This window comes from Anguilla anguilla, chromosome 1 (assembly GCF_013347855.1).
Source record: "Anguilla anguilla isolate fAngAng1 chromosome 1, fAngAng1.pri, whole genome shotgun sequence".
NCBI classification, from domain to species: domain Eukaryota; kingdom Metazoa; phylum Chordata; class Actinopteri; order Anguilliformes; family Anguillidae; genus Anguilla; species Anguilla anguilla.
Window position 1 is genome coordinate 28,513,170 of NC_049201.1, and position 25,885 is coordinate 28,539,054.

Genomic DNA, 25,885 nt, shown 5'->3' on the forward strand with positions numbered 1-25,885 from the left:
TATCAAAAACAGCCAACTTCCCCTTCAAAGTGACAATTTGAGAGGGCAACATGTCACCCACAGCCTGTTTACAGGTGTACACACTGAATACCAGAAGGGCTTCAACCTGATTTTAAAAATTTGTGTGTGTTTGTGTGTCGACAGTATATATACATACATATATACTGCTGCGCAAAAGGGGTAAATCATTTCCAAGATCACCACAAAAGACCTAGCCTCAGTGCGGATAAATATTTAGTTTTCCAGTAGCTGGTGGTGTCGCCACAGATATTGATCTTAATGCTAAATGCAAGATCCTGTTTTTAGTCATGCATTTGCATTTGTTAGAATACTCTTTCCCACTATTGTAATAACTAGTTTTCATGTCCCACAGTCCAGATAATGGAATAGGTCAATGAAAATGGTTTTTCTGGTAACCAGTATACTGGAACCAGATGGTCTTTCTTGAGCAAACTGGTCTACCAACATCGTCATGTTACTTGTGCTGGTAGACTAGCTTAGTCAATCAACTGCTTTCATTGTCAGTTTGACCAAGCTGGTCTACCAATTGACCAGCATAAAATCAGCACTGACCAGCTAGGACCAGCAATAGACTGGCCTTTGCCAGCTTTAAACTTATGCTGGTTTATCCATTTTTTAGCAGGGACAGATGGTGTTGTAGTTATTTAGTAAACTTATGCCATGAAGGAAGTGTCATGTTTTTGACTGCATGAGTGAACAACACAACTGCTTTTTTCTGAAAATGAGTGAACCCGAAACGTTAGGTAGCCAGCACCTATCATATAGAGTGGTCAAGGGGCTACACAAATTTAGCTATTCAGTATACCTGTCTTGACTCATGTGACCACAAACACGAGTAACAAATGCACAGTAAATCAATTTCATTGCCCAAAGTACATTTAATAGATGCAGTTAGAGACCATTAACGTTGCTTGTATCAATAAAATTGAAATGACAACGATTGCGAATAAAACATGCAAGTGCCCAACAGATGATTTAAGTGCAACCACAGTAGCTACAGTGATTACAACCTTCTTCCAAAAACATATCACAATTTAAAAAAAATGATAATGAAGAACACGAAAGGGTGAGTAATAATTCAATTAAAGGCAAATCACGTTAGTGATTATAGCATCATTCAGCAATAATTTGACGATTTTGCTGACGCATCCCTTTGTGATTATCATGAAATGACATCACGATGAGGTAAAGGTATGGAAGCACGTTCATGGCCAGTGACTGGGCTCTACTCGTCTTCCACACGGTAGTCTTCCCTGATGTTTGGGTTACTATGCAGAATTTTTGAGACCAAAGGAGTTCCGGTACTGGAATGATAGGGGGCATGGAAAGAATTTTTCAACGGAAAGTGTCACTTACGAAGTGTGATATCGTTTTGCTATAGCGAGTCTTTGTTTTAGCACCAGCAACTAACTGTGCAGGAGAAGGATAACCACAATAATAAAAGCTGTGTTATGAACGATTGTGTGCATTGCAGCTCTACTTTCATTTATCATTAAATCAGTATTACGCATACATGTAGCAAGGCGAATCTAATTATTTTCTTCAAATTCGGTAACGTTTGCTACCGCGTAATGTTTAAGGCTAGTGAATTCTATTTTACGTTCGCTGTCATCGATTCCCGCACTGCAGTGCAGACTGGAGGCACGCAACTGCAAGCTGGTTAGCTAGCACAAACTATTACGTCCAGTTTTATAGTCTGTAACTTCGCATATCTAACGTTACTGCTCTTATCAGCTAGCTAGCTAGCCACTACAGTTGGAGCTTGTTGAGGTAAGTCAGCATGACTGCTATTTAGACAACGTTACGCTGTCACACGTTCAGTTTTCTGCTTGTCTATCCTGGTAGACTAAACTAGCTGACTAACGTTATTCATACCTCGAGTATTTTACAACATGGCCATTAAAGTGAAATAACGTTGGCTTGTTAGATTGATAGATATATCAAACTAACTAAGTGCTGGCGGTATTGTAGCGTATATGTGACATTTGACGTCTCCTTTGAAATAACGTTAATTGCGCTGACGTTTGTTTCACAGTTGCACAGCCGGCATGCCATACTGTTAACTAGCTACGACTTAGCAGTGTTGTAGCTAGTAAACAACCACGTTTAGGTAACTTATACATTATAGCTACGCTTTATTGTATGCACATCGTATTCAGAAAACTTGCTAATTTAATGAGTTAATTGATTATTTTGTTTATCCAAATAGAACTCATAATGCCACTGACATCTGTCAGAGCACGTTTGGAGACCCTGAAACAGAAGCTGAAGTTGGACCTCTTCAGAGAATTGGGTCGCCAGTATCCGGTCTTCTGTTTTCTTCTTCTTTTTTTGCTTTTGTCAACCGTTCTCTTAAATAGGTACATTTAACGTGCACATGAATATGGTGTCCTTCAGACGTGATCTGTGGATTGCTGTAGTTTGGAATTCAGGCGGTGATCGAGTTACTCAATGCCATGGGGAAGTGTTTAGACATACACATCAGTACATAGCCAGCTCAATGACGCTATAATGCTTAATCAAATACAACTCTTAACCAATATTAAATTAACCTTCCAATATTTACAGTAAACAATATAAGTTTCATGCATTCTGTCCATAACCATAAAGTAGATAGGAATGTTGTTTTGAACGGCAACAGGTTGTCATATGCAAAGTGATTCATTTTGGTAACTAAATTGCATGCAAATTCATTTAATCGTTTAACCGAAAATAGGCCGAATATCGTATTATGCATGCTTTATCCACAGCTTTCTCGTGCATCAGAGAAAGTTTAAGTCACACGTGAATGTCAATTGATGACATTCTTGTTGGAACAATTTATGATATCTTTCACTGTAAAACTGGAATTTTAACTTTTGTTATAAATAGCCTACTTAAAATACTGTATGGAAAGGAACAAGATACTCAGTTTGATTATTTTTGATATAGTGACCCTTTAAACTGTAGCTACAGTATGTCTCAACATTGTGACTGTCCAGGATTACCACAAAATGCCATGCACAGGGGGTTTGTAATGGTGGATAAAATGCCCATTCTTTGAGAACATGGTTTGTTTGTGGATCTCTCTGGTTCATGGTGTATGTGGAGCACAGCTGAAGCAGGGAGACCATCACACACTTCACAACATTTTATGGTTCATTATTAATTTATGTATTTGTATATTTTATTTGATAAGTTAGTTCATTGTAAATATGTTGTTGTAAATTATATATTTTTAAATGCATGTATTGATTATGTTTATTTGCATATTTCTAAATTGATTTTTCACATGCTGACAACTTTCTTCTCAGATACCTTCACATTCTTATGCTTTTCTGGTCATTTCTGGCTGGTGTCGTCACTTTCTATTGTTCACTGGGACCAGAGACCCTACTGCCCAACATCCTGTTCACAATAAAGCCAAAATCCAAGGTAAAACAGAGCATCACTCAAAGATAAATTAGTTGTAAAAGCGCAGTAGTTTGTTTTATTTTAATTTGTTTAATTTGTTGTCTCCAAGGTGGAGTTTTGTTGTCTAAACTGCAACATTAAGCCCCTGCTAATGCTTTTCCACTTAGCGCTGAAGATCGTCTGGCATTTCGTGTTGTTGTGAGGTATTTATTTGTAAAGGTTTGTTTTTGTCTTCACGGCAGGACCAGCAAGAGCTATTTCCCTTGGGTCACTGTTGTGCTGTTTGTGGCAAGATCAGATGTAAGCGACACAGGTATGGCCGTTTACCAATAAAAGTTTAATGTTTTGGGGTGTTCTGCTTTCCAATTCAGGGTAAAATGACTCCACTGAAGACAAAAAAGACTTTTATTTTTAGTATTCTGTGTTATTACTGTTTTTTCTTCCATTGAAGATGAATGTGGAATAACATACAGGGTAACGTATGTTCTGTACACTATCACTAATAGATTACCTAAAAGCATGCATACTTAAATGGCGCTATTAGGCATGTACTGCAGTTAAGGTTATTGCCGAAGTCTTGTTAATGGACTTGCAGACTGATAAGTCTGTTTAGAACAGTGACAGTCTATAAAAGGATATCTGAAAAATAGATGTATGATGTATCACTGCTGTGCATTTTCATTCATTTCAAATAAAATAGAAAATGAAAACACAGGCATGCTGAACGTATCTGCAGAGGACCAGCAGTGCTGATTAAGTTACCAGCAGTCTGGGCAGCTGACCACATATTGGAGAAAAGCCGGAGAGGGCCTTCAGAGCGGCCTGGGCCGGCTTGACGTTGGCCTGTCAGCTCGAGGCCGTGTCACGTTACACAGGGGTTGGCGACGTGGTCCAGAGTCGCAGCTGCTTGAGCAGATGGCAAGAATGCCTTTTATCGATCAGCTGGAAGGGTCTCATGTTGACCACTGGAGAAGGACTTGCATTTTTCTCTGTGCAATGGAAGTGGGTCACAATCAGGAAGTGCCCGAGTACCTCTGATAAGATGGCCAACTTTCTCTGTTCACACATCATCTGGATTAGAGGGCTAAAAAGGGCTTGTCCTATAGGTCATACTGTCTGTGGAACCATTAGCAATTCATGGCTTTTTTGAGATACTTGATTCCGTCGTACCTCATTGTAAGTTGGAGCACAGATGTTCAATACAAAACAGATGGCCAACCCCTCATTCTGGCTTCAGTTCTTCCTTATTTTAAGTGGCTATGGTTGGTGGTTCCACCGTTGTCTTTTTTGCCTTTTGCCTTTTTTTAGCTGACTCTTCTATTTTTTTCAGCTGTGCACTTCATTACTTCATTCATAATGAGAGAATTAACCTTTTAGCGCACAGCCCCTAGTGGTCGGCACGCCCTCTTGCCGAGATTACTAAACTCAAACATTCGGTGCTACTGCAACCAAAGTATGAGTTAAAAACAGAAACGCGTTGTTTTAGTTTCATTAGTAGACGATACACGACAACTATGCCGAAAACAGAGTTTCGCAGCCCCACCATTGTCGCTCTGGTCGTTCATTTAACACGCACCCCCTCCCTGCAGTCTCATCTAAAAAACACCCCCCACCCTTGACATAATGGACAATATTGTCTATCTTGGCATTCATAAAAATATTCTTTCACCACTAAAAAATCATATTCCGTCATAGCAACAAGATAAACCCGACAATAGCCCTAAGATATGCCTATACAGCAGTGGAAACGCTGCTCACTGAATAACGAAATAAACGAGAAAAAGTTTTAAAAAATGATACCATGTCATTCTACAGTCAATATCTGGGACTAAATATTGAATAAATATACAACCTTACTGCTGGTTTTACGTGTAGATATGTCCCTTTTGAGACTGCGTGGTCATATATTGTCTTGGACGATCCGTTTGGGAAATAGACGCGCATCTGTGACGCCTGGGTATCTTCCAAAATAGCTGTTCGTAATACCACACCTGTTGTTTACGGCGTCGTCGCCCTTTTTAGTACAGTCTGGCTTGATTGACAATTCATTCATTCAGTAGGTGAGAGTATAAGCTTTCTAACGATGTATAACATGTCTAATTCTGCTTTTGTAATGGCGTTTTATAGGTCAGCGTAACAGAAAATATTCTTAGCATCGCATTCACTTGCGCATTCACTCTATGTTAGCATAAAAATACGTTGCACCTAACGAAAGGTGGTCAACAATATTACGTAATTTCTTGGAAAATACTATTATTATTGAGGACTTCTGGACATAGCTAAGCCATATGTTTGCTGATAGACCTAGCTAACATCGTTTTCTGGAGCAAAACAGAAGCGAATAAAACAGTATCATTGATACTGTCTCTGTCTCCATCTATTGAACATAGAGGAGATTTCATCATTGCTATGTACGTATTACTGCTCAAAATATTTCGGTTATGTACGTTATTTTTGAAATTGAGTATCTTTAAATAGGTTAGTGGTGTTATATAATGTGAATATTTCACACTGTAAATGTAAGCGTTAGATCGTAGTGTAATAGTTTTTCTGAAGCATGCAACAGTGATGACGTCAGAGTTGGAACATTGCCAAAACGTGGTGGACGGTCGAAAATTGTTTTCATGTTGTCCCATCCTCATACAAGAAAACATACGAGAGTACAGAGTATAGAAATACACACAAGTTAATTATTACACATTTAGGTACTGTACCGCATTGTGTGACAATATTTTTGCATTATTTTTTTAATCTGATAGCAATGTTTCATCTTGAACCTTCATAAGGGGCTCATTTATATGCTTTATAATGGACAAAAAGCATTTTATTCAATTTTGGAGAGATTTTGGATGTTTCTGGACACCTAGCTATTTTAGACCACTGTACTGACTGGAAGCTTGTAATTCCCATTAGAAAATTATGCAACAGTGATTTTCTTGAGTCAAAACAGTTGATTTGTAGTGAAATACGTGAATATGTTGTGATTTACAGCAATGCATAATTTAGACATTTCGGATAGATTTGGAGACGCTGGGTACACTGCTTAGTTTTTGATTCATACATCTATAGTAGTTCTACATATCCACCCTTAGATTTTATGAACTTGTGGTCAAGAAGTTTTTGATCTAGCACATGTATAGTTTAACCTCCTGTATGCAATCTCTCAGTATTTCATTGCAAACTTAAAAAGTGCAAATTTATTTTTGATTTTTTGTCAAAACAATTGCGTTTGTGGCACTTTATTTCTTCCAAAATTATGAATATAAACTAATCTGTGTTAGTATTGTAAATTGTACAAATGTCTTGCTTCATTTAAGCCATTTTTCAAGTCTCTGTGGTGTTCACATCTGGAGTTATAAAGCTTTAAATAGGGTACCCCCTAAATGGGCAAGATTTGGCTTGTGCTCTAAGGGGTTAACTGTCAGCAGTAGCTGAGACCTATAATGAGAATACATATGAACGTGTGGGAATATTCTCATAATTCTGTGTGTTCTAAATCAGTTGTGCAGTTGTTGTCAGCACATCATAGTATACTTCACTTGATTTGTGATTCAAATCAAAAAGGTTCTCAAGGGTCTCAAATATTTTAACATTTTTCATGTTTTAACTTCTTGGCCATGATTGTTTTAAGACTCCAAATGGCGGTAATTCAAGAAAATGAAATTAAGGACATCCCAAACATTTTAACATCAGCATGCTAGGGGGCATGGGCAGGTGTGCCTAACGAAAGACCCTGAGGTATGACATGTTATTTGTGAGCAAACTTTTTTTTATCATTCTTCTTCAGAGACCAGCTGATTGAAATTAATGGGATAATTATAGTTGATTTTTAAAATCTTGAAATGGGAATGATTTTGAGAAAGGATGGAAGTGGTTCTGCTGAATGGCGATTGGACTGAATGCTGTTATAATTTGGCCTAAAATATATTTTAGATTTAAAATCTGTGGCGAGTGTTGATTTCATTTACTTGACTTGAGTTTTAGTGAGGGCCCTTTAGACCTTGTCAATACTGATTTTTTTTCGCTTGGCGAATCATAGTCTGTTACTTCCACCAAGTGGTCAAACTACTTACTGCACTTATTTTAGTAGTGCCTGCATTTTGCCCTATGTAAGTCAGGTAAGCCCTGGCAATGTTTTGTATCCGCATATAAAGAAAGGAATAAAAAGATCGCAAGGTCAAATTGATGTCAGTGGAATCGGAACAAATTATTGGAAGAGTCACATATTTGTGGAATAAAGTGAAAAGCAGCCACACACTTTAGCTAGTGGGAAAGTAGACAACTGGTTTTGTTATCATGTTCATACAGTAAGCCATGGGTTTATGTTAATACTTGCTCGGCACCTTTCAGTGGATGAAAGATCCAATTTAGATGAAGGCATGTAATGTAAATGTGGAAAATGAAGGCACTCTTAATATAACTCTGCAGTTGGAGTTTTATAGAACTGGTTCTTAAACTCAATATCGGGAGCTCAATTAGATACACTTTTTTAATGTTGGGACCCAAATTAGAAATTTAGTATCTATCTGGGAGACTTCCAATACACATACTAACCTAGCCTAGTGGACTACACACTCATTCCAGGACCCACTTTATACACTCTTGTGACCCAATATAAAAGGAAAATGCCCAACGTGCTTTAAGCCAGCTAAATAAAAGAGGACTGGAGAGGTGCCAAGAAGCTTGGTAGGTCAAACTAGAGATAAACTCCTTACCCATTTTGGGTCCTGACCATAGCTTAATAAACACTGTTTTGGAGTATCACAGCCAATATACTAATTTTGTTATCTGTCTCTTTGGGTATATAATCACTTATTACAATTAAACCAGCTGTTTTGGACAGTTAACTGAAAGACACCAATGGGCTAAGTACTGGACCCTTTGTAGAGTAGGTTTTTTGGAATGTTTTTTCAAAATTCTGAATAGGTGTTCTAAAACTCCATTGCTTTCATTTACCCGTAGTGATTGTTACCGCAGCATTATAATGTTCAGTGAAGAACATTCTGTTCACATATTTATGATCTTACACCTTGAAGGGTTAACAAATGTTACTGCTACTGCATTTTAATATCCCATAACAGACCAACGCTACTGCTGGAGAACTATCAGCCATGGCTGGATTTGAAAGTGCACTCTAAAGTGGACGCATCTCTTTCAGAGGTAAAATGAATAGCTCTCCTCATTCCATTTTTGTCTTTAAGAACTTAATTTGCTTTGGCTGTTGAAATGCAATATCATATGATTGGTTCCCAGATCCTGGAATTGGTCCTGGAGAATTTTGTGTACCCTTGGTACAGGTATGTTGTCGCATTTTAAAACTACATTAATGTGAAATTAATATGGGACTCCCGGAAGGTTCAGTTGGTGGAGGCGCTAGCCACAACCACAACTGTAATTGCGAGTTTGATCTTGGCATATGCCATTCACTGACTATGACTTGGGATCCCCAGTAGCAGGGCACACTTGGCTAGGTCTTCTCAGGTCTTCTCAGGGGTTGGGTGCATTTAAGCCAGCCAGGGTCGCTCTGTTGACATCTACATTAGCATCTTGCTATGATGCACCAGGAATCCACTTGCTGGCAGTTATCAGTGAGGCAACTCCTCAACACTAGATTTTCGGGTTGTAGCTGGCACAGTGGTGACATAAGAGGCAGAGTGGCCATCGTCTATAACAGTGGTTCTCAACTCGGGCCAGAAAGGGCTGGTGTGGGTGCAGGCTTTTGTTCCAACCAAGCAGTTACACACCTGATTCTACTAATCACCCTTTGGAGTCTTTACTAAGGACCTTGATTAGTAGAATCAGGTGTGCAACTGCTTGGTTGGAACAAAAGCCTGCACCCACACCGGCCCTTTCTGGCCCGAGTTGAGAATCACTGGTCTATAAGTATGAATAAGAAATTTTGTGTGTAATGTTGAACTATATACATTGAACAATGTAATTTAGAAGATACGATAAGCTTTGCACTGTACTCGCAGCCGTTGTTTTGCACTGTACTCGCAACCGTTGTTTTGCACTGTACTCGCAACCGTTGTTTTGCACTGTACTCGCAACCGTTGTTTTGCACTGTACTCGCAACCGTTGTTTTGTTAATATGAACTGAGCTTGCCGCGGAGCGACATTTGGAACGATTTCTTTTCTGCAGGGACATTACAGATGACGAAGCGTTTGTGGATGAGCTGAGGGTGACCCTGCGTTTCTTTGCTGCGGTGCTGGTCCGTCGGGCCCAGAAAGTAAGGACATGGGTCGGGGGAAGCCCGCTACAGGCTAAACTAACTCCCGTTTAGGGCCCCTGGTTCATACGCGCATGTTAAAAGTGCTTCAGTGCTTTTGAACCCTGGCTTTTCACACCCACGCTGGCACTGATTTTAGCTGCGTGACTGCTGATGTCAGAGATCTGCACCAGGTGCAGGCGATTACAGCAATCTTTATGTGGAGACGTGCGCATAAGTCACTGAAATTTAAAATATAAAATATGAGAAGTTTGTAAATTGCTCATTAGACGCTTGTGTTGTTTTTTTGGTCAGGGCTGTGAAATGTTATGAGGTTTTTGTGGTATGGCCCCCTTTCTTTTAATTTTCAAGAACTGATATTTTTTGTATTTTTTAAGTTCTTTGGAGTAGACTTTTTTCACCCAGTTAGGAATAGTTGGATTGGTTGTACACCTGCAAAAGTAGAGATGGATTTGGTGGTTAAATCTGGGGAAGACTGAATTTTCTGCTTCTGTGAAATGATCAATCTGGATATGTGGCTGTCTGCAATTCCCTTCATGTGGATGAATTTTACAGCCGTTTAGTAATACTAGCTGTTGGTTTTTGGCAAGCCTTGGACAGCTAAATCCTTTTAATACATTTTTTCTTGTAGGTTGATGTTCCTTCTCTTATAACACTAAAGCTCCTGAAAGTTGCCATGAAGCACATTGAAATCATTGTGAAAGCTCGCCAGAAAGGTATGCTGGTTCATTACGGTTCTTTTTTTCAGTAAAATAAAGAAATAGAAAGCAGCGTTTTATATGGCTTACAATAGATATATTTGTGCAACAAAATAACTTTGGTGTTAAACATATTATTGCCATCATTTCTGTTTTAACATTGTTAAATTACATGATTATACTAGTTAATGAGAAAATTAATTAAAGAAATGAGACTTGTGTGTTGAGGGGACCACACTGTTTTTTTTTTTTTAGTTTTTACTCTCCACAATTATTAACTTAATGTGTACATTCAAAACAGCTGTGAGTAAAATGTCTAACATTGTAGATTAAATAAAGTCAAACGGACCACGGAGACATTATAAATGTTATATATTATGGTATATTGAGATGCTTGTGTCTAAGGAGCTGTCCTGTTGTCCCACAGTGAAGAACTCGGAGTACCTGCAGCAGGTGGCTCTGGAGGAGTATGGACCTGATCTCCATGTGGCCCTGCGGAGCCGAAGGGATGAGCTCCTGTACCTTAGGAAGCTGACCGAGATGCTTTTCCCTTATATCCTGCCTCCCAAGGCATCTGACTGCAGGTGAGTGCTTTGATTTGATAGGATTTGTTTAACAATCCTTTGCTCCCTACCTGTGGTGAATATTCTAGCATAAAACAGCAATTGCCCAATACAGCAGGGTGATTTCTGTTGGGTATTTAATGCTGTTTCTAAGAGGTTTGGTTGTTTAACCATGTGCCTCTTTCTTGCATTCCTAGATCCCTCACTCTCCTCATTCGGGAAGTGTTGGCAGGGTCCGTCTTCCTCCCCTCCATGGACTTTTTGGCTGACCCGGTGAGCATTGCTATGCTGCTGCTATGCAGTTATTCCTGTACAGTCTGGATTGAACATTCTCAACAGATATTTTGTATGCCCTCTAGTGGATGATGTAATTACTGCAGTAAAATGTGTAATCAAGAGTCAAAATGGTCATTTCAACAGTCTGTCATTGACTTTGCCATTGACTGCAGGTCACTCAGTGAGTGAGCGTGCAAACTTAACTTGAGGTTCTCAAAGTCTGTATATACGATAATTTGTTTTTCTTGGGCAGGCTTTGTGTAGTTTAATTGGGTATACTGTATGTATATAGTGCACATAGATACAATACACACATAAAATATGTTTTCTGTTTGTTACAGGATACTGTGAACCATTTGCTGCTTATATTTATTGATAACACACCGGTAAGTGCATGTGTTACTGATTTGCAGAGAAGAATGATTTTATTGATTTATATAGGAGCAACCGCAGAAAAACAGAAATACATTACTAGATTGTTAGATTGTTTTGTGAATAATGTGATTGTACGTGCATTTTCGTGTGTGTGTGTGTGTGTGTGTGTGTGTGTGTGTGTGTGTGTGTGTGTGTGTGTGTGTGTGTGTGCACGCACGTGTGTGCATGTGGGTGTTCATCAGCCAGAGCCTGCGACAGAACCTTCCTCCGCCCTAGTTCCATTCCTGCAGAAGTATTCTGACGGACGTAACAAGAAGTCATCGGTAAGGGCCCAGCACACTCTAGGGCTGCTGTTCTTTTGGTGCCCCTCCCCCAACCCCGCCTCTGACCCCTCCCTCTGGGCTGCCCCTCCCCCAGGTGCTGAAGCTGGAGCTGAAGGAGATCCGTGAGCAGCAGGACCTGCTGTTCCGCTTCATGAACTTCCTGAAGCAGGAGGGCGCGGTCCACGTTCTGCAATTCTGCCTCACTGTGGGTAAGGAGGGGGCAGGTCCCTCAGCTCACAGTGACTAAGCCTAGCCTGTGTAGAACTGTCCACATGCTCATTGTGAGCTGTGATTTCAGCGGTTCAAATCTAGCCGTGTGACATTTGTCACATGTCTCTCCCTCTCTCACTGCCCAGTCTTCCTGTCTCTGCACACTGTCCTGTCCAATGAAGCTGGAGCCTAAAAAAAAATATTTTTTAAAAAGCAGTGGGGCTGAGAAAACATAAGTAGTATATAATCTCTTAAGACCCAAGGATTCATTTTTGTCCCCTGTAGGGGACACAAATCTCTGGTCTTAATCTCAAGAACCATATATTCTATGCTGAAATCAACAGTATAAGACATTCATGGGTAACCTGCAGTTGTGCTTTCCTTTGCCTCCAGAGGAGTTCAATGATAAGATTCTGTGCCCAGAGCTGAGTGACTCTGAGATGCTGATGCTTCACGAGGAGGTGAAGAAAATCTATGAGACCTACTGCCTGGAGGAGAGCGTCGACAAGATCCGCTTCGACCCCTTCATCGTTGAGGAGATACAAAACAGTATGCAGGGGGGTTGTTGCCTTTTTTAAGAAAACTGGCTGGTCAGTAGGCTTCTGGGTGTTGTTTTATACATGTACACTTTATGTGCTTTACATTATTATTATTATTATTATTATTGTTATTATTATTATTAATAATAATAATAATAATAATAATAATAATAATCAGCTTATATTTCTCCCCAATTTGGAATGGCCAATTACAACTGTAATTCCATCTCATTACTGAAATATATCCTCCCTAATTTTGGGAGGTTGTGCTCTAGCACACCAGTCCTCCTGAGGGTGAAAATAAATCAGTCTATTCACTTTCTTCCTGCTTGCTTGACTGCTTGCTTGTGCCGTCCATAAAAATAAAAGGTGTTTTTGGGTCAATTTGGTGTGAAGGCAGAGCTCAGGTCATGTGACCTCCCTCCTCCCTGGTCTCTTTCGTCCACTCCAGTCGCTGAGGGGCCGTACACGGGCGTGGTGAGGCTCCAGACCATGCGCTGCCTTTTTGAGGCCTACGAGCACGTCCTGTCCCTGCTGGAGAACGTCTTCACCCCCATGTTCTGCCACAGCGATGAGGTAAACATTGCCCCTTCCATCCCCCGTCGCTCAACAACAAGCTCTCCTGATACTCCAATGAGAGCTGCGTCTGAATATTATGGTCCTCTTGTTGTTCTTTATGTCATTGTAAGAATCCCCTCTGATACAGCAACAGCGGAAGGATCTGAGTGGCAAACGGACGTGTGTCCTGGTGCTACTGGAACAGGATTTGTTTCATGTTATCAGTCAGATTATCTGACTTCAAAATATTGTTTTGTGAAGCAACACCTCAAGACCTCAGCTAGAAAGTTAAAACTTGGTCGCAACTGGGTCTTCCAGCAGGACAATGATCTTGAGCATACCTCCAGTTGCAACAAAATGGCCAAGCAAGGAGGCCCGCAAACCTGACTGAGTTACATTAGTTCTGTCAGGAGGAATGGGCAAAAATACTCTGAATGTATGATCTCAGCCAGTGCATGCTGGGATAGGCTCTAGTCATCCATGACCCTGATCATGAATAAGCGGGTTGGATAATGGATGAGAGGATGGGAAAAAAAGTCTGAAAAAATGAATATATTTTTCTTTTTTGCTGTGGACTCCATCATGAGCCCTATATAGAACTTTTACAACAACATTGAGACCCCTGGTGTAGCGCAGTTGCAGGCCACCAAGAGTCAGTAGGCAGTGCCCAGTTCCCTTCTGGCTAATTGTACTGTTGTTTATCGTCGAGTGCTGTGAACCCTGTTACGATAGTAACATGTAAGAAAAAATGGGCGGTGAACACAATGCTCCTGCTACAGGTGTCTATTTTTGTTCCCTCCCCCAAATTTTCTCTGCAGTATTTCAGACAGCTGCTGAGGGGGGCCGAATCGCCCACCAGGAACTCAAAACTTAGCAGGTTGGTGCTAGCCCCACCCTTACCTTACACTGATGTCTTACAGATTGCTGTTGGACTGCAGTCACAGAAAAGTCAATTTCCACTGTCCTTTTTTTAAAGGAGCAGAACCTAGGAGGTGCTCGTATGAGATGCCTATGACTGACTATTTTATGTCATGTGCTTATTTATTTTGAATTTTCATTTGATTTTATATGATGAAGAAGCAGCAAACAACCAATCCAAGGCTCTGCCAGTGCTTGTGTCATCACCTCGTCTTATCTGGGCCTCACAGCTGTTTGTTTTAGAGGCACAGAGAGGCCTCCTTGTGGTTTTCGTTGTGTCTGATGTATGTGTGTGGGGTGCAACATTTTGTCTCGGTCCTGATGTTGTGACATCTTGTGCCTGTTATTTCAGGAATAGCCTGAGTTTGGATGATATCCGGTGAGTATTAGGCTTCCCTCACCCTCAGCCTCCAAACCCACCTGCCCCTGCATGCCGCGAGCCACTGTCACTGTATTGCCTACTAAAATCTGCACGTGAGCAGGAGCTGTACCTGCTCTGCACTCAGCCTGAGGAAACTGGAGCCTCCTTTGTATCAAATCAGATTAAACAATAAGAGCAGAGGCGTCCCTCCCACTCGGCAGATCAGGCACTGCATTGGGGCTCCGCCTTCTCGCCTTACTTTGACAGCAGAATCAGGAGGTGCCAGTGTTTTGGAGGGGCCCCCAAATTATTTTTTTTTCCTAGGGCCATATATTTTTCCCCTTGCCTTGGGCCATCTAGGGACAGCTTTGAATAAGAATTATTGATCTTAATTTTGACCTGGATTCAGTCAATATTTGTGCTTCAAGTTGCCTCTCAACTAAGTGTTCTTTTTTTTTTCTTCAGAGCAGTATCCACTATCCAAAATGAATGTGTCAAGCTGTTTTTCAGAAGATGCACTGGCATAGTTTGACTTCAAGGTTAACATCAAATGTTGATGGAATCCATGCTGTTATGTTGCTATTATGGATAGATCAAACAAAAAGACTACTTTTTAACACACCTTTGAAATGTCTTTTTTGGCATTGAATGTAGCAGCTTTGATGCTGACCCTCAAATATGACCAAAAAGCAGACGTGCCTCAAAATTTTTTGAAATGGCCATAGTAAAAAGGGTCTATTTTAAGTCTAGATTTACTGGAAAATGGGACTGGCTAACATTTTTAACTTTAACTTAAGGACAGTTTTTGACCTCAAAGTTAACAGAAGTTGATTTATTTTTACAACTAGATAACCTACATGATGTTTTATATCATATTTTTGACAGAGAAGCTGGGAAAACACACTGTGGGTAGAGTAAGGAAGTTGGCTTGTCTTGGTTTTGGGGATTTTTGTTATGAAGGCAGTTGCAATGGCTGCATGGATTCTACTGCAGGTGAAGTTGAGCCGGAAGAAGAGGAGGAAGAGAATGGCCCTTTGGCGCACGGCACGTGTGAATGCGAACGCTGGCCCCTGTCCGCTAACCCCCGTGTCTGTCTCTCTCTCTCGCCCCCCACCCCATCCCATCCCATTCCATCCCACTCCGGCGGAGAGCAACTGCTGCTGCTCTCCACCACTGCCCCGCCCTCCCCGGACACAACAGTCCGTTCATCCCGCAACCACCCTCCTCCTCTCGCGTAAAAACGGGTGCGACCTCCTCGGGGCAGGACAGGGACCGCACGCGTTTCCCCGGGGCTCCGCCCATCTCCCCCGGGTCTTCGCCCACCTCAGTTTTCCCTCATGTCCAGTCCATTCTAACCACCCTCCCATCCGGCATCCTCACCTCCCTCCCCACCGCGCTGAAGTAAGTCTGGGTCCATTACCGCCATATATCTCTCTGTCATCTTGCATGGGTCCTCATAACCCCACATGGAAACCTGTCTCCAGTGTGTGGGTGTGTGTATACGTATGTGTATGTGTATATGTGTCTGTGTGCGAGTGTTCGCACCATAGCATGACCCCCCACACTCAATAATGGAGATGGTAATGTTTGGCTGGTGTTTTCTTGTGCGTGTGTGTGTGTGTTTGTGTATGTGTGCGTGTGTGCTTGTTCGTGTTGAAGACAAAACCGCGTCTTGCATGCTATTGTTCCAAGCCATGGCAATATCAGTGCAATTGCCTGCAGGTGATTACCCTGATGGCATGCTTGTGCTTCAGTTGGTTGGTTTATTTGTGGACTTTTGCCTGGGGTTTGACATGAGACTTGGTGTTTTTGTGTCCTCCTTTGTATTTTTTGTATGCCATACTTTTCCAGCATTTGTGAATCGGTGACCTACCTGGTTTTCACTTCAGACCTTTGTCTTTTCCTGAGTTTTACTGTGTCAAGTTGCAGTTAAAGTACTCAGCCTCATGCCTTCCAAGAGCGACACAGGACCTCCGCTCTCTGTGGTTTTTCCACGAGCCTCTGTTGAGTTGAGAGTGTCTGAGAGGATGTGGGGCTGTAGATGGCCGGGGATGGCCCGGGGGTTGGGCACATCTCAAGCCCCGGGTGCTGTGCGCACGTTGCTCATGACTGGTGGACACTTTCGCTTCAGACCCGTGCCCCCCCCCCCCCCCCGGTGCCCTAACAGCGCCCTCTGCTGTGTGTGACGCGCAGGAGCACTTCCAAGCGCGGGGAGTCCTTCGGCATCGGCCGCATCGGCAGCAAGATCAAGGGCGTCTTCAAGAGCACCACCATGGAGGGCGCCATGCTGCCCTCGCACGGCTTGGCTGAAGGGGAGGACGATATGGTGAGTCCCATCACTGACCAATGGGTGATTCATTAATTGGCCAATTGTTTGGTTAATTTGATTAATTCATTGATTAACACATTAATTCATTAATGCCTAATGTCTTGTGCCGGTCATGCTCATGTAGGCTTACAAAACACATTTATGACTGCAGGAAATCCATAACTATGGGTCCAGTGATCTGTAAAAATTCATAATTACAGATCCAACTGCACACATACCTGCAGTCCTTTACTATAGGTCCTGCTATTCATTTTGCCATACATAAACCAGGAGGAATAGTGTTAGTATTGGTTAGATTAAGGTCACAATGGGTAGAATCAATCAAATCTGCACAAAGCAATCCAGAAGTGACAGTCGCAAGTGCTTAACTTGAAACTCTGAAACTCTGTAACTTGAGTTTCTCAGGACCAGGATATGGTACCCGTGTCGTTAGTATTTGGCACCCCCTCGGCCACTAACCGCCCTTCCCTCTCCTTGGGAGCGCCCAGGTGGAGGAGGCCATCATGGTGCTGGAGGACGACTCCCCCATGGAGGCGGTCAGCACCCCCAGCACCCCCCGAAACCTGTCGGCCTGGAGCATCGTCATCCCCTACGTGGACTTCTTCGACGACGAGGTGAAGAAGGAGCGGATCCCGGTGTTCTGCATCGACGTGGAGCGAAACGACAGGAAGGCAGGTGAGATGAGACCAGGCGCCATGCCGTGAGAACCCTGGTCAAACCACATCCACACTGTCTGCCGTACATGTTATTGTACTGTATTGTGAATTGTTTTTTCAATTCTTCTTCTTCTTATTGTTATTATGATATATCCAGTGATTTATGGAGTTGATTTGAGTTTTCTTTATTCTTAGTGGGCCATGCGACCGAACACTGGTCTGTTTACCGGCGATATCTTGAGTTCTACGTCCTGGAGTCCAAGCTCACCGAGTTCCACGGTTGGTACATGTAGTTATTTTGTGTGTATTGTCTTTTTATCCTGTTGTATTCAAACACCATTCTATGAACAGTAATGTTAAGGCTATTGAGGACCAAAGAATTCTGAATGTACAGTATCTACAGTATAATATGTGAATTACGGAAACCCACTGTTTTCTTCAGGCATAGATTTAAGACAATTTTCTTCCTTGGGAGACAATAAAGTAAACATTAACCTTAAAGGGGGAACTCCTCCTAAAACAAATTGGTCTCTGTTTCATGTCCCCAAGGCAGCCACGCACACTCTGAAGAGCCAGTAACTCTTAAAGTGTAATTTTCAATCAGAGCATTGAATGGGTGGGGAATTACTATGTTTGTCCGCACATGCAGTCTCCTGACCCCCCACCCAGAGGGGTATTGAACAAAACGAGATGCTCTGCTGGACTAGACAGCTTGGTTACCCATCACTGTAAGGTGAACCATGGCTAGTGCAGAAGTTACTGTTTAAAGTAGAGTCTGAAGACACACCACAGATCACCAGTCACTAAAATTCCACGCGGCTTTCTAGCAAATAAATAGAGAATGTTATGCGGCTAGCTAGTTGCTAGCTAGCATGATATGTAGCTAACTGCCAAGTCAAAATTTTAGGTATTTTTTATTTATTGAGTCATTCCATGCTCCCTGCCCACTGAAGTCCAATAAAAGCCTAACAACTAAAAGGAATTGTAGGCAGTGTAGTGGTGGCACATAGCGAAGTCTAAGAGGTATGTTTTAGATGCAAAACAAGCAAGTAAGATGCAACAACTTAAAGGGGAATTACACTTTATAACACTTCTGCTTCTCATGACTGACTTATGAGAAGGACTTTATTGTCTTTCTAATGAATGTGTCACCCTTCATTTTTCAATTAGTTATTTCATTATGTTAATATTTTATGCTGTTTTGTTGTTTTCCTTTACAAAATGTAGTAAATAGACCCAGGCAGTTTAGTGTCGAAATCGAGGATGCATATCATTGCGCGACTTCTGATGTGGGCGTACCTGCAGACGATAACATTAGGTTGGTCGTAGAAATAGTGTTGTATGACTACTAGCTAGCGAAACCAAAAATGTCTGAGGAGGAAGGAGATTTTGTTTTTGATCATGGGATTGTTGTGCCCTATCGATACGAGCTGGAATACACAGAAGAAGAGCTGGCTAATTTGCAGGCTGATCATGCAAGAGCGAGAGTGAGTCAGGAGCGGGCCGAGATTGAGGAACCACAGGCTATTCCCAGGACAAACGGCAACTGGTGGTAGACATCCTATGTATCACAGACAGACGCGATAGCGTTAGCCAGCACGCATAGTACCTACCTCGAGTGGTTCGACTAACGATGGGAAAACAGTGGGTACAGCTCCAGGCTTCTGACGGTCGCCTTGGTAGTCAGTGCCTTCATAGTAGTCGCTGCATACCCTTAGTCCTCTTTTGTGAACTTCTTCGGCTGTTATGTTGGGGTGTCTGATTACATCCAGCCATGTCTGGCACAAAGTTGCATCGCGTGCAAAACTTTGAAAATGTGCTTTCAAGGCATGTTTAACGGGGGCATTATAACATCCGGGTACAATGCACCTCATTATTACACCGATATTGCATCAAACAAAAGCTAGCAGATGTTAGTTTGTTCGATTTCAACTAAGCTAAGTTAATGGAATGTTTTGCTTCGCTTCTTCTCGATTTTGCCGCGAAACGAAATCGAAGAAGAGAAAACCGGAAACCATACTATGTGGTATTAATAGGTCTTTGTTTCTAACATTCAACATTTAAAATGAGATAACTAATCAAAAAATGAAGGGCGACACATTCATTAGAAGGACAATGTCAGTCATGAGAAGCAGAAGTGTTATAAAGTGTAATTCCCCTTTAAACATGTTAAGCAACTGCGACTTAAAAAAAAAAGTGAGTTAGTGGGATCAATAAGATAACTTTACTACTTTGAAACAGTGTGAATGTTGTTGGCAGGTGGTACTTTTTATGCTAAGATGTTTTAGGGGTTTTGTCTAGGTTGAAAGAACTTGAGACTAGAGGAGAAGAGCAAGCCAATTTGGTGTTGAATTTTTGAATTGGATAATTTAAGGTCCATTTCACAGATGCAAAGGGTAGCACTGTGAGAATGATAAACCGATGATAAATATTTGGTCGGATTTCCAAGCATATGAAATCAACTCCGTAAAGGCAATTTTGAAAATTGAAATGAATTACAAGTTCCAGGCAGATAAGAATGAAATGTCAATACCCTTGAATTTAAGTATTTCACTTGGCTTATTGCATTTCTGCATTTAAAGGCTCCTTCCCAGACGCACAACTTCCTTCCAAAAGAATAATCGGACCAAAGAACTACGAGTTTCTAATGTCCAAGCGAGAGGAGTTCCAAGAATACCTGCAGGTATTAACTTGGCAGCAAATACATTTTTAAAAATGCTTCTTCTTCCCTTGTTTGTTACAGGATTTGTAGCCTAAGTGTTGGTGTTTGGCTTGTCGGTCATTTTACAAAGTGTTTGTTCATAGTCTTTGAAAGCATATTCTTTAGATGTGGAAAAAAAAGTTTTTTTTTTTTTTCATTGAAAATGAATACATAAAAGGCAGATCCTGGAAAAGTGTTAAGATGTTTGAAACAAGGGAATGATTCATACAGTGTTTCATAAAATAAATGTTTTGTACCAGAACAAAGGTTACTTTTAAAGACCACTTAAAAATCTGGGAAACTGTATTCAAACAGTGGTTATATTCCCCAGAAGTGTGACATTCATCTTCTTGAAATAAATATTAAGTTTTTAACCCAATTATAACCATTATAACCTAATATCACCTTATCACCTAACAAATAAAATTACTGCTAGCGCTTGCATTTTCCTGCAATGACCGATGTTGTGTGGCATGTGACGTTTACCTGCTTAGTTTGAAACAACTATGATTTCATGCAGTAGTACCACCAACATTAGGCTACCAGACAACACTAAAGAAAGCAGCATAAGCTATCATGCTAGGTATAGTTACACCTGCAGATCATTCAATGTGTAATAACATTGTAACATTGAGCTAGTGTACACTAACATTGGACTTGATAGCAGTCTTAAACTCTGGATATTACACCTGAATAAATAAAAGCTTTGATTCTGCATATCTAAGCTTAAATGCTATTTGACTACCACTAGCTAGGTAGAAAGGATTTCACTGGTCTTCGGGTCTTAGTGATGCACTGTATATCAGATCGCTGGTAACATTGATCACCCACTGAAAACATGCCGTTCAGCCAAGGGGGAAAGCAAGCCAGTCTCAGCACAGTCATTTTTACTTTTTTGTTTTTGCAAGAATTATTTAAAAATATTTTTGACCATTTGTGGTCAAAAAAAGTAGGCTACTAAAATAACACATCAGCAAAGAATTGACAGTTTTCATTTCCCTAGACCTTTAAGCCAGTATTGGTTGTTAAATACTGCACATGAGCAGCTTGGCTAAGCAGACTACAGGTGAGCAGTTGACCAGAAGTGGTCACTGGTGTGCAATGAGAGAGTCTAAAGTCACCACACTTGCAAAATCCCAACCTCAATGGAGAAGTTAAATGCTGCCTTGTGCGGCAAACTTGCCGCAGCTTCCCCGAGACCAACTGGGTTTGAAACCAGACCATGGGGCCTAGCCACACACTGAAACAGTATCTTAATAAGATCCACCTCACTGGCCAAAATTAATGATTTTTAATTAAAGCAGTACCATGGTGATTTTCACACTTTCTCGTTTTTATGTGCTATTTGCACAAGAGGCATTGAAGAACACAATGAGTAAAGTATTAAATATGTCCGTTCTGTATTTTTGGAGAAATATGCGTTTTAAATTTATCGTTTTTCTATTATCATTTATCTGTTTTCAACCGGTTGAGAACGTTGTCAACTTGGTGCGTCACGATTACAGTAACCACTCCCCTTTCCACGCCCCGTAAACCCATGGATACCTGGAGACCCATAGTTTGCGCGCTGGCTTACACGCAAGATAATGCAAATATTTGACTAACGTTAGGTTCACTTAAATTAGAGTGCCTTTTAAGGACTGTTAGATTATTTCTGGTTATATTCATTTAGCTAGCCAGCTAACGTTAGCTAGCTAGGTAGTTTGCTTTCATAAGGTAATGTTATCGATAACGTTAGCTAGCTAGTTTGCTTTTATGAGGACGTTATAGTTGTGCTTTTATCTTAACTTGGCTAGCTAGATAGAAAAAATTATAATTGGATATAAGTCAACGTCCTTACCTTAGCTATCTATCGATACTTGATATACTACTAAGCTAGCTAGCTTATGAAAATTCAGTCTCCCAAAAAGAGCGCGTATCATGGGGGTAGCTATGGTAACGGGGCAAGGTCTGTCAATCATAGCTAACTGACAGTTCTCATTACCACACCCATACGGTTCGGGTGAACTTTTATAGTGGGAAATGTAGGCTTAGAAAAATACGTTTTAAAGTACATTGAAATGGCTGAATAATTAAAACATTATGCACATTTGTTTTGTTGTTGCCTAAAGACAACTGGGAAGTGTCACGTTCAACCACCATGTTACTCCTTTAATAATTGTTTTCTGTGTGTAACCCCCCCCCCCCCCCCAACAGAAACTGCTGCAGCACCCTGAACTCAGCAACAGCCAGCTGCTGGCAGACTTCTTGTCCCCCCACAGCATGGAGTCCCAGTTCTTAGACAAGATGCTGCCAGATGTCAGTCTAGGTCAGAACCTTTCCACATAATACAGTATCACTGGCACTAAGTCTCCTGCCAAGAGCAATTTGATTAGCGTTTATACACACTTATGTTTTTTCTTTCTCTTAAACAGGGAAAATCATCAAATCGGTCCCTGGGAAATTGATCAAGGAGGTGGGTGATGTGGTTTTTCTGTCAGGTGTAGGAAACGCATAAAGGAAGTGCTGGAGCAAACTAGTCCTGTGAACAGAGCTAAACATGTCCCAGCTGGTTAATGTGCATAAATGCCACTTGTGGCAGGTAAATTTAGTCTTAACCAGGTTGTGTGTAGACCAGGCGACCATAGGTTCTACTTAAAATACTGATCAGTAGTTTACCTCACTGCTTAGCTAACATACGTGGGTCTAGCATATCCAACTGGAACAGGGAGTAGCTTTTGTGTTTCCTGGATCAAGTCAATTAGTTAAAAATCATTCAGGGGAAGATGTTTAGTTGGACATACCAAGAACAAAGTCAAACTCAGAGGACCCTCCATTTTTGGCCCAAAAATTTTGGGCAGATTGATAAATGCTAGTTATTGTCCAGGCAGTTGCTTTCAGGCACTATACTTCGCGTGCATATTTTGTTCTGGTATAAACAGGATTTCCATCCTGGACTGGCTGTAACGATTAAGTTTGTTTCTAAGGCAGTTAGATATACCGTTAACTTTAATTTTGATGTGATCTAGATGCCATATATCTAAATCTCTCAGTCACTCAGAATAGCCTGTGTGGGTATTTTTATTCCCTCCAGAAAGGCCAGCACCTGGAGCCCTTCATCCAGTCCTTTTTCAACTCCTGCGAGTCGCCCAAGCCCAAACCCAGCCGCCCAGAGCTCACCATTCTCAGCCCCACTTCCGAGAACGACAAGAAGGTCGACTGTGCTTTTTCGCCTTTCAGAGACAGATATTATAAGTTAATCTGGTAGACTTGCTCATAGTCCGGCAGTGTCAATTGTGATTGAGTAGCTTGAGCTATTTTACCATAGGAATGCTCTCTCTCGCTGTGTTCTTTCTTCCGCAAACATCAGGAAACATCCTTGGGGCTATTAAAAGGCATGCTGCAGCTTATCTCTGTATACAAACCTGAGGTGTCCTGGAGTTTTTTTCTTGAAAGTTGTATTGCTTTCTGGGGGAACACCGAAACTAGTTAGGGGTCAGAGATCCAGCGTGGCCACAGAGGCCACAAGGATTGTGGTTTCTTTTTTATTTCAAGTTTAAATGCCAATCTGTAGCATTTAATTGAAATCATTAATTGAAAGTCTTAATGTCTATATAGATAATGGCTGTTGAGGCCTAACAGTTGGAATTTACATTTTTCAGAAGCAGTTTCAAGTGGAAATCAACGTAGTGCTTGGCCTGAAGGTGGAGATAACTACTAGATAGATTTATCAATTATTAACAATTATTTGCCTATAGATATCACCTCTGTTGTTGAAAGCCGAAGGAAACTTCAATTTTTATAGAGGTATTCAATCGCTGAGCTGGATCACCTCCTAAAATATTCATGTTTGGTCTTGTAATACAGAGGCTAAAACCAATAATCTTTTGATGATAATATAGTGCCTAGCCCTGCTTCCAACATTCTTAGGCAAATTTAATAAGTAAATTTGTCAGCTTTCGGTCCTTGTCCGAAAAGTCCTTGTCTGACCCCTCTCCCATACCTCCAACCCTTTCATACCCACATCATCATTCATTCAGTATGCATGGGCCAGGAGAAGAGGGGGTGTCCCTCCCCCTTTTTCAACTATATAAAATGTGGACCTTTCTACACTTGACATCAGCGAGTTAATGTCTGCTTGGTAACATCTGTGAGTGGATATTGGGGTTGATATCTGCTGGTGGCATCCGGGAAATCTGAACCTTTCATCTGGGGCTGGCTTTTTTCTGTGTTTTGTGTGCACAGGATCTGACTTTCTTGGTCTTACAGCTCATCTGGCAATTTTACATTTTTATCCCTGGCTTTTTGGAATATTCTGCCGTCTTGTGGTTTTTCGATCTAGGTTTTCTTGGGACTAACTAGGTAGAAACAAGCTGTAGTTTGGTATTTTCTTTCATTCATTTCTTTTGTGACTGTAACCTGTCCATGTCTGTAACATTTGTTGTTTAATGTGGTTGAACTTTAGATTAGATTAAATTAGACGTTGATTACTTGTAATTTAAAGGAGTAACGTGGTGGTTTTCACACTTTGTCGGTTTATGTGCTATTTTCACAAGAGGCATTGAAGAAACACGATGAGTAAAGTATTAAATATGTCCGTTCTTTATTTTTGGAGAAATATGCGTTTTAAATTTATCGTCCTATTTTCAAACGGTTGAGAATGTTATTGACTTAGTCTGTCACAAGTACAGTAACCTCTCCCCTTTCCACGCCCCGTAAAGAAATCTGACTGGACACACCGTCCTGCTACAGGTGTGCTGTGAAGTTTAGGTAGCAAGCAACAAGGCTGAATCCTTCTGACGTAATTTATGTAGAAACTATACGCTCAGATCGCCTAGTTTCACTCACTGTGGCCAAGCGGAACCGATAATGTTTCAGAAAATATATAACTTTAAAAGGTTTAATTCAATCTTCTACTGGGACTTTTGCCGTTTATTGAGGGTGTGAAAGAAATTTTGATGCCGCTGACTATAATCAAATGTTTTTCAGATTTACCTTTCGATTGAGCAAGTATCATTCAAAGTACATTTTTATGGGTTAGTGCTGTCCAATTGTGCTATCTACTTCACATTAACCTTGTACGGTGATCAGTAAAGGCTAACAGCACAGCACCACTTAATTATTGTCACTTCAATCACCACTGTAATGAACTAAAAAAAAAAAAAGGCAACAAAATACCTTTTCTGTGAGAAATGTATTGTCGAGCTCACGCGCATATAGGCCTACTGCTGGCGACATTCTAAAGCTAAGTTTTGCCTTCCCTACTGTCAGTCAGAGTGCCTTTTAAGGACTATTAGACTATCTCTGGTTGGTTATATTAATTTATAGCTAGCTAGTTAATGTTAGCTAGCTATGTAGTTTGGTTTCATAATGTAATGTTATCGATAACGTTAGCTAGCTAGTTTGCTTTCATGAGGACATTATAGTTGTGGTTTTATCTTAACTTGACTAGCTAGCTAGCAAAAATTATTATTGGATATAAGTCAATGTCCTTAGCTATCGATACTTGATATACTAAGTTAGCTAGCTTGTGAAAATTCAGTCTCCCAAGATGAGCACGTATCATGGAGGTAGCTATGGTAACGGGGCACGTTCTGTCAATCATAGCTAACTGACAGTTCTCATTACCACGCCCAGACGGTTCGGGTGAACTTTTATAGTGGGAAATTCAGGCTTAGAAAAATACGTTTTAAAATACATTTTAACGACTGAATAAAAAATAAAAGAATTATGCACATTTGTTTTGTTGTTGCCT

General features: G+C 41.0%; 1 protein-coding gene across 4 annotated transcripts in view; it reads left to right on the plus strand.

The window, feature by feature from the left end:
- The first annotated feature begins 1,201 nt into the window (after positions 1–1,201).
- Positions 1,202–25,885, plus strand: part of LOC118232088 (sorting nexin-14-like) — a 30,937-nt gene continuing 6,253 nt past the window's right edge. Inside the window, exons 1-25 of one of the 4 annotated variants that reach the window (XM_035426695.1) lie at positions 1,202–1,791; positions 2,231–2,381; positions 3,315–3,435; positions 3,657–3,727; positions 8,496–8,574; positions 8,668–8,711; positions 9,557–9,644; positions 10,276–10,360; positions 10,770–10,926; positions 11,103–11,178; positions 11,523–11,567; positions 11,799–11,879; positions 11,974–12,088; positions 12,483–12,638; positions 13,080–13,204; positions 14,005–14,063; positions 14,457–14,483; positions 15,666–15,866; positions 16,659–16,791; positions 17,283–17,469; positions 17,646–17,729; positions 20,033–20,133; positions 22,348–22,459; positions 22,566–22,606; positions 23,225–23,344. In XM_035426695.1, coding sequence (XP_035282586.1) covers positions 2,239–2,381; positions 3,315–3,435; positions 3,657–3,727; positions 8,496–8,574; positions 8,668–8,711; positions 9,557–9,644; positions 10,276–10,360; positions 10,770–10,926; positions 11,103–11,178; positions 11,523–11,567; positions 11,799–11,879; positions 11,974–12,088; positions 12,483–12,638; positions 13,080–13,204; positions 14,005–14,063; positions 14,457–14,483; positions 15,666–15,866; positions 16,659–16,791; positions 17,283–17,469; positions 17,646–17,729; positions 20,033–20,133; positions 22,348–22,459; positions 22,566–22,606; positions 23,225–23,344 — 2,451 coding nt within the window. In that variant the 5' untranslated portion in view covers positions 1,202–1,791; positions 2,231–2,238. The remainder of the gene's footprint in view (positions 1,792–2,230; positions 2,382–3,314; positions 3,436–3,656; positions 3,728–8,495; positions 8,575–8,667; positions 8,712–9,556; positions 9,645–10,275; positions 10,361–10,769; positions 10,927–11,102; positions 11,179–11,522; positions 11,568–11,798; positions 11,880–11,973; positions 12,089–12,482; positions 12,639–13,079; positions 13,205–14,004; positions 14,064–14,456; positions 14,484–15,665; positions 15,867–16,658; positions 16,792–17,282; positions 17,470–17,645; positions 17,730–20,032; positions 20,134–22,347; positions 22,460–22,565; positions 22,607–23,224; positions 23,345–25,885) is intronic. The other 3 variants (XM_035426715.1, XM_035426705.1, XM_035426724.1) reach the window with 3 other exon arrangements.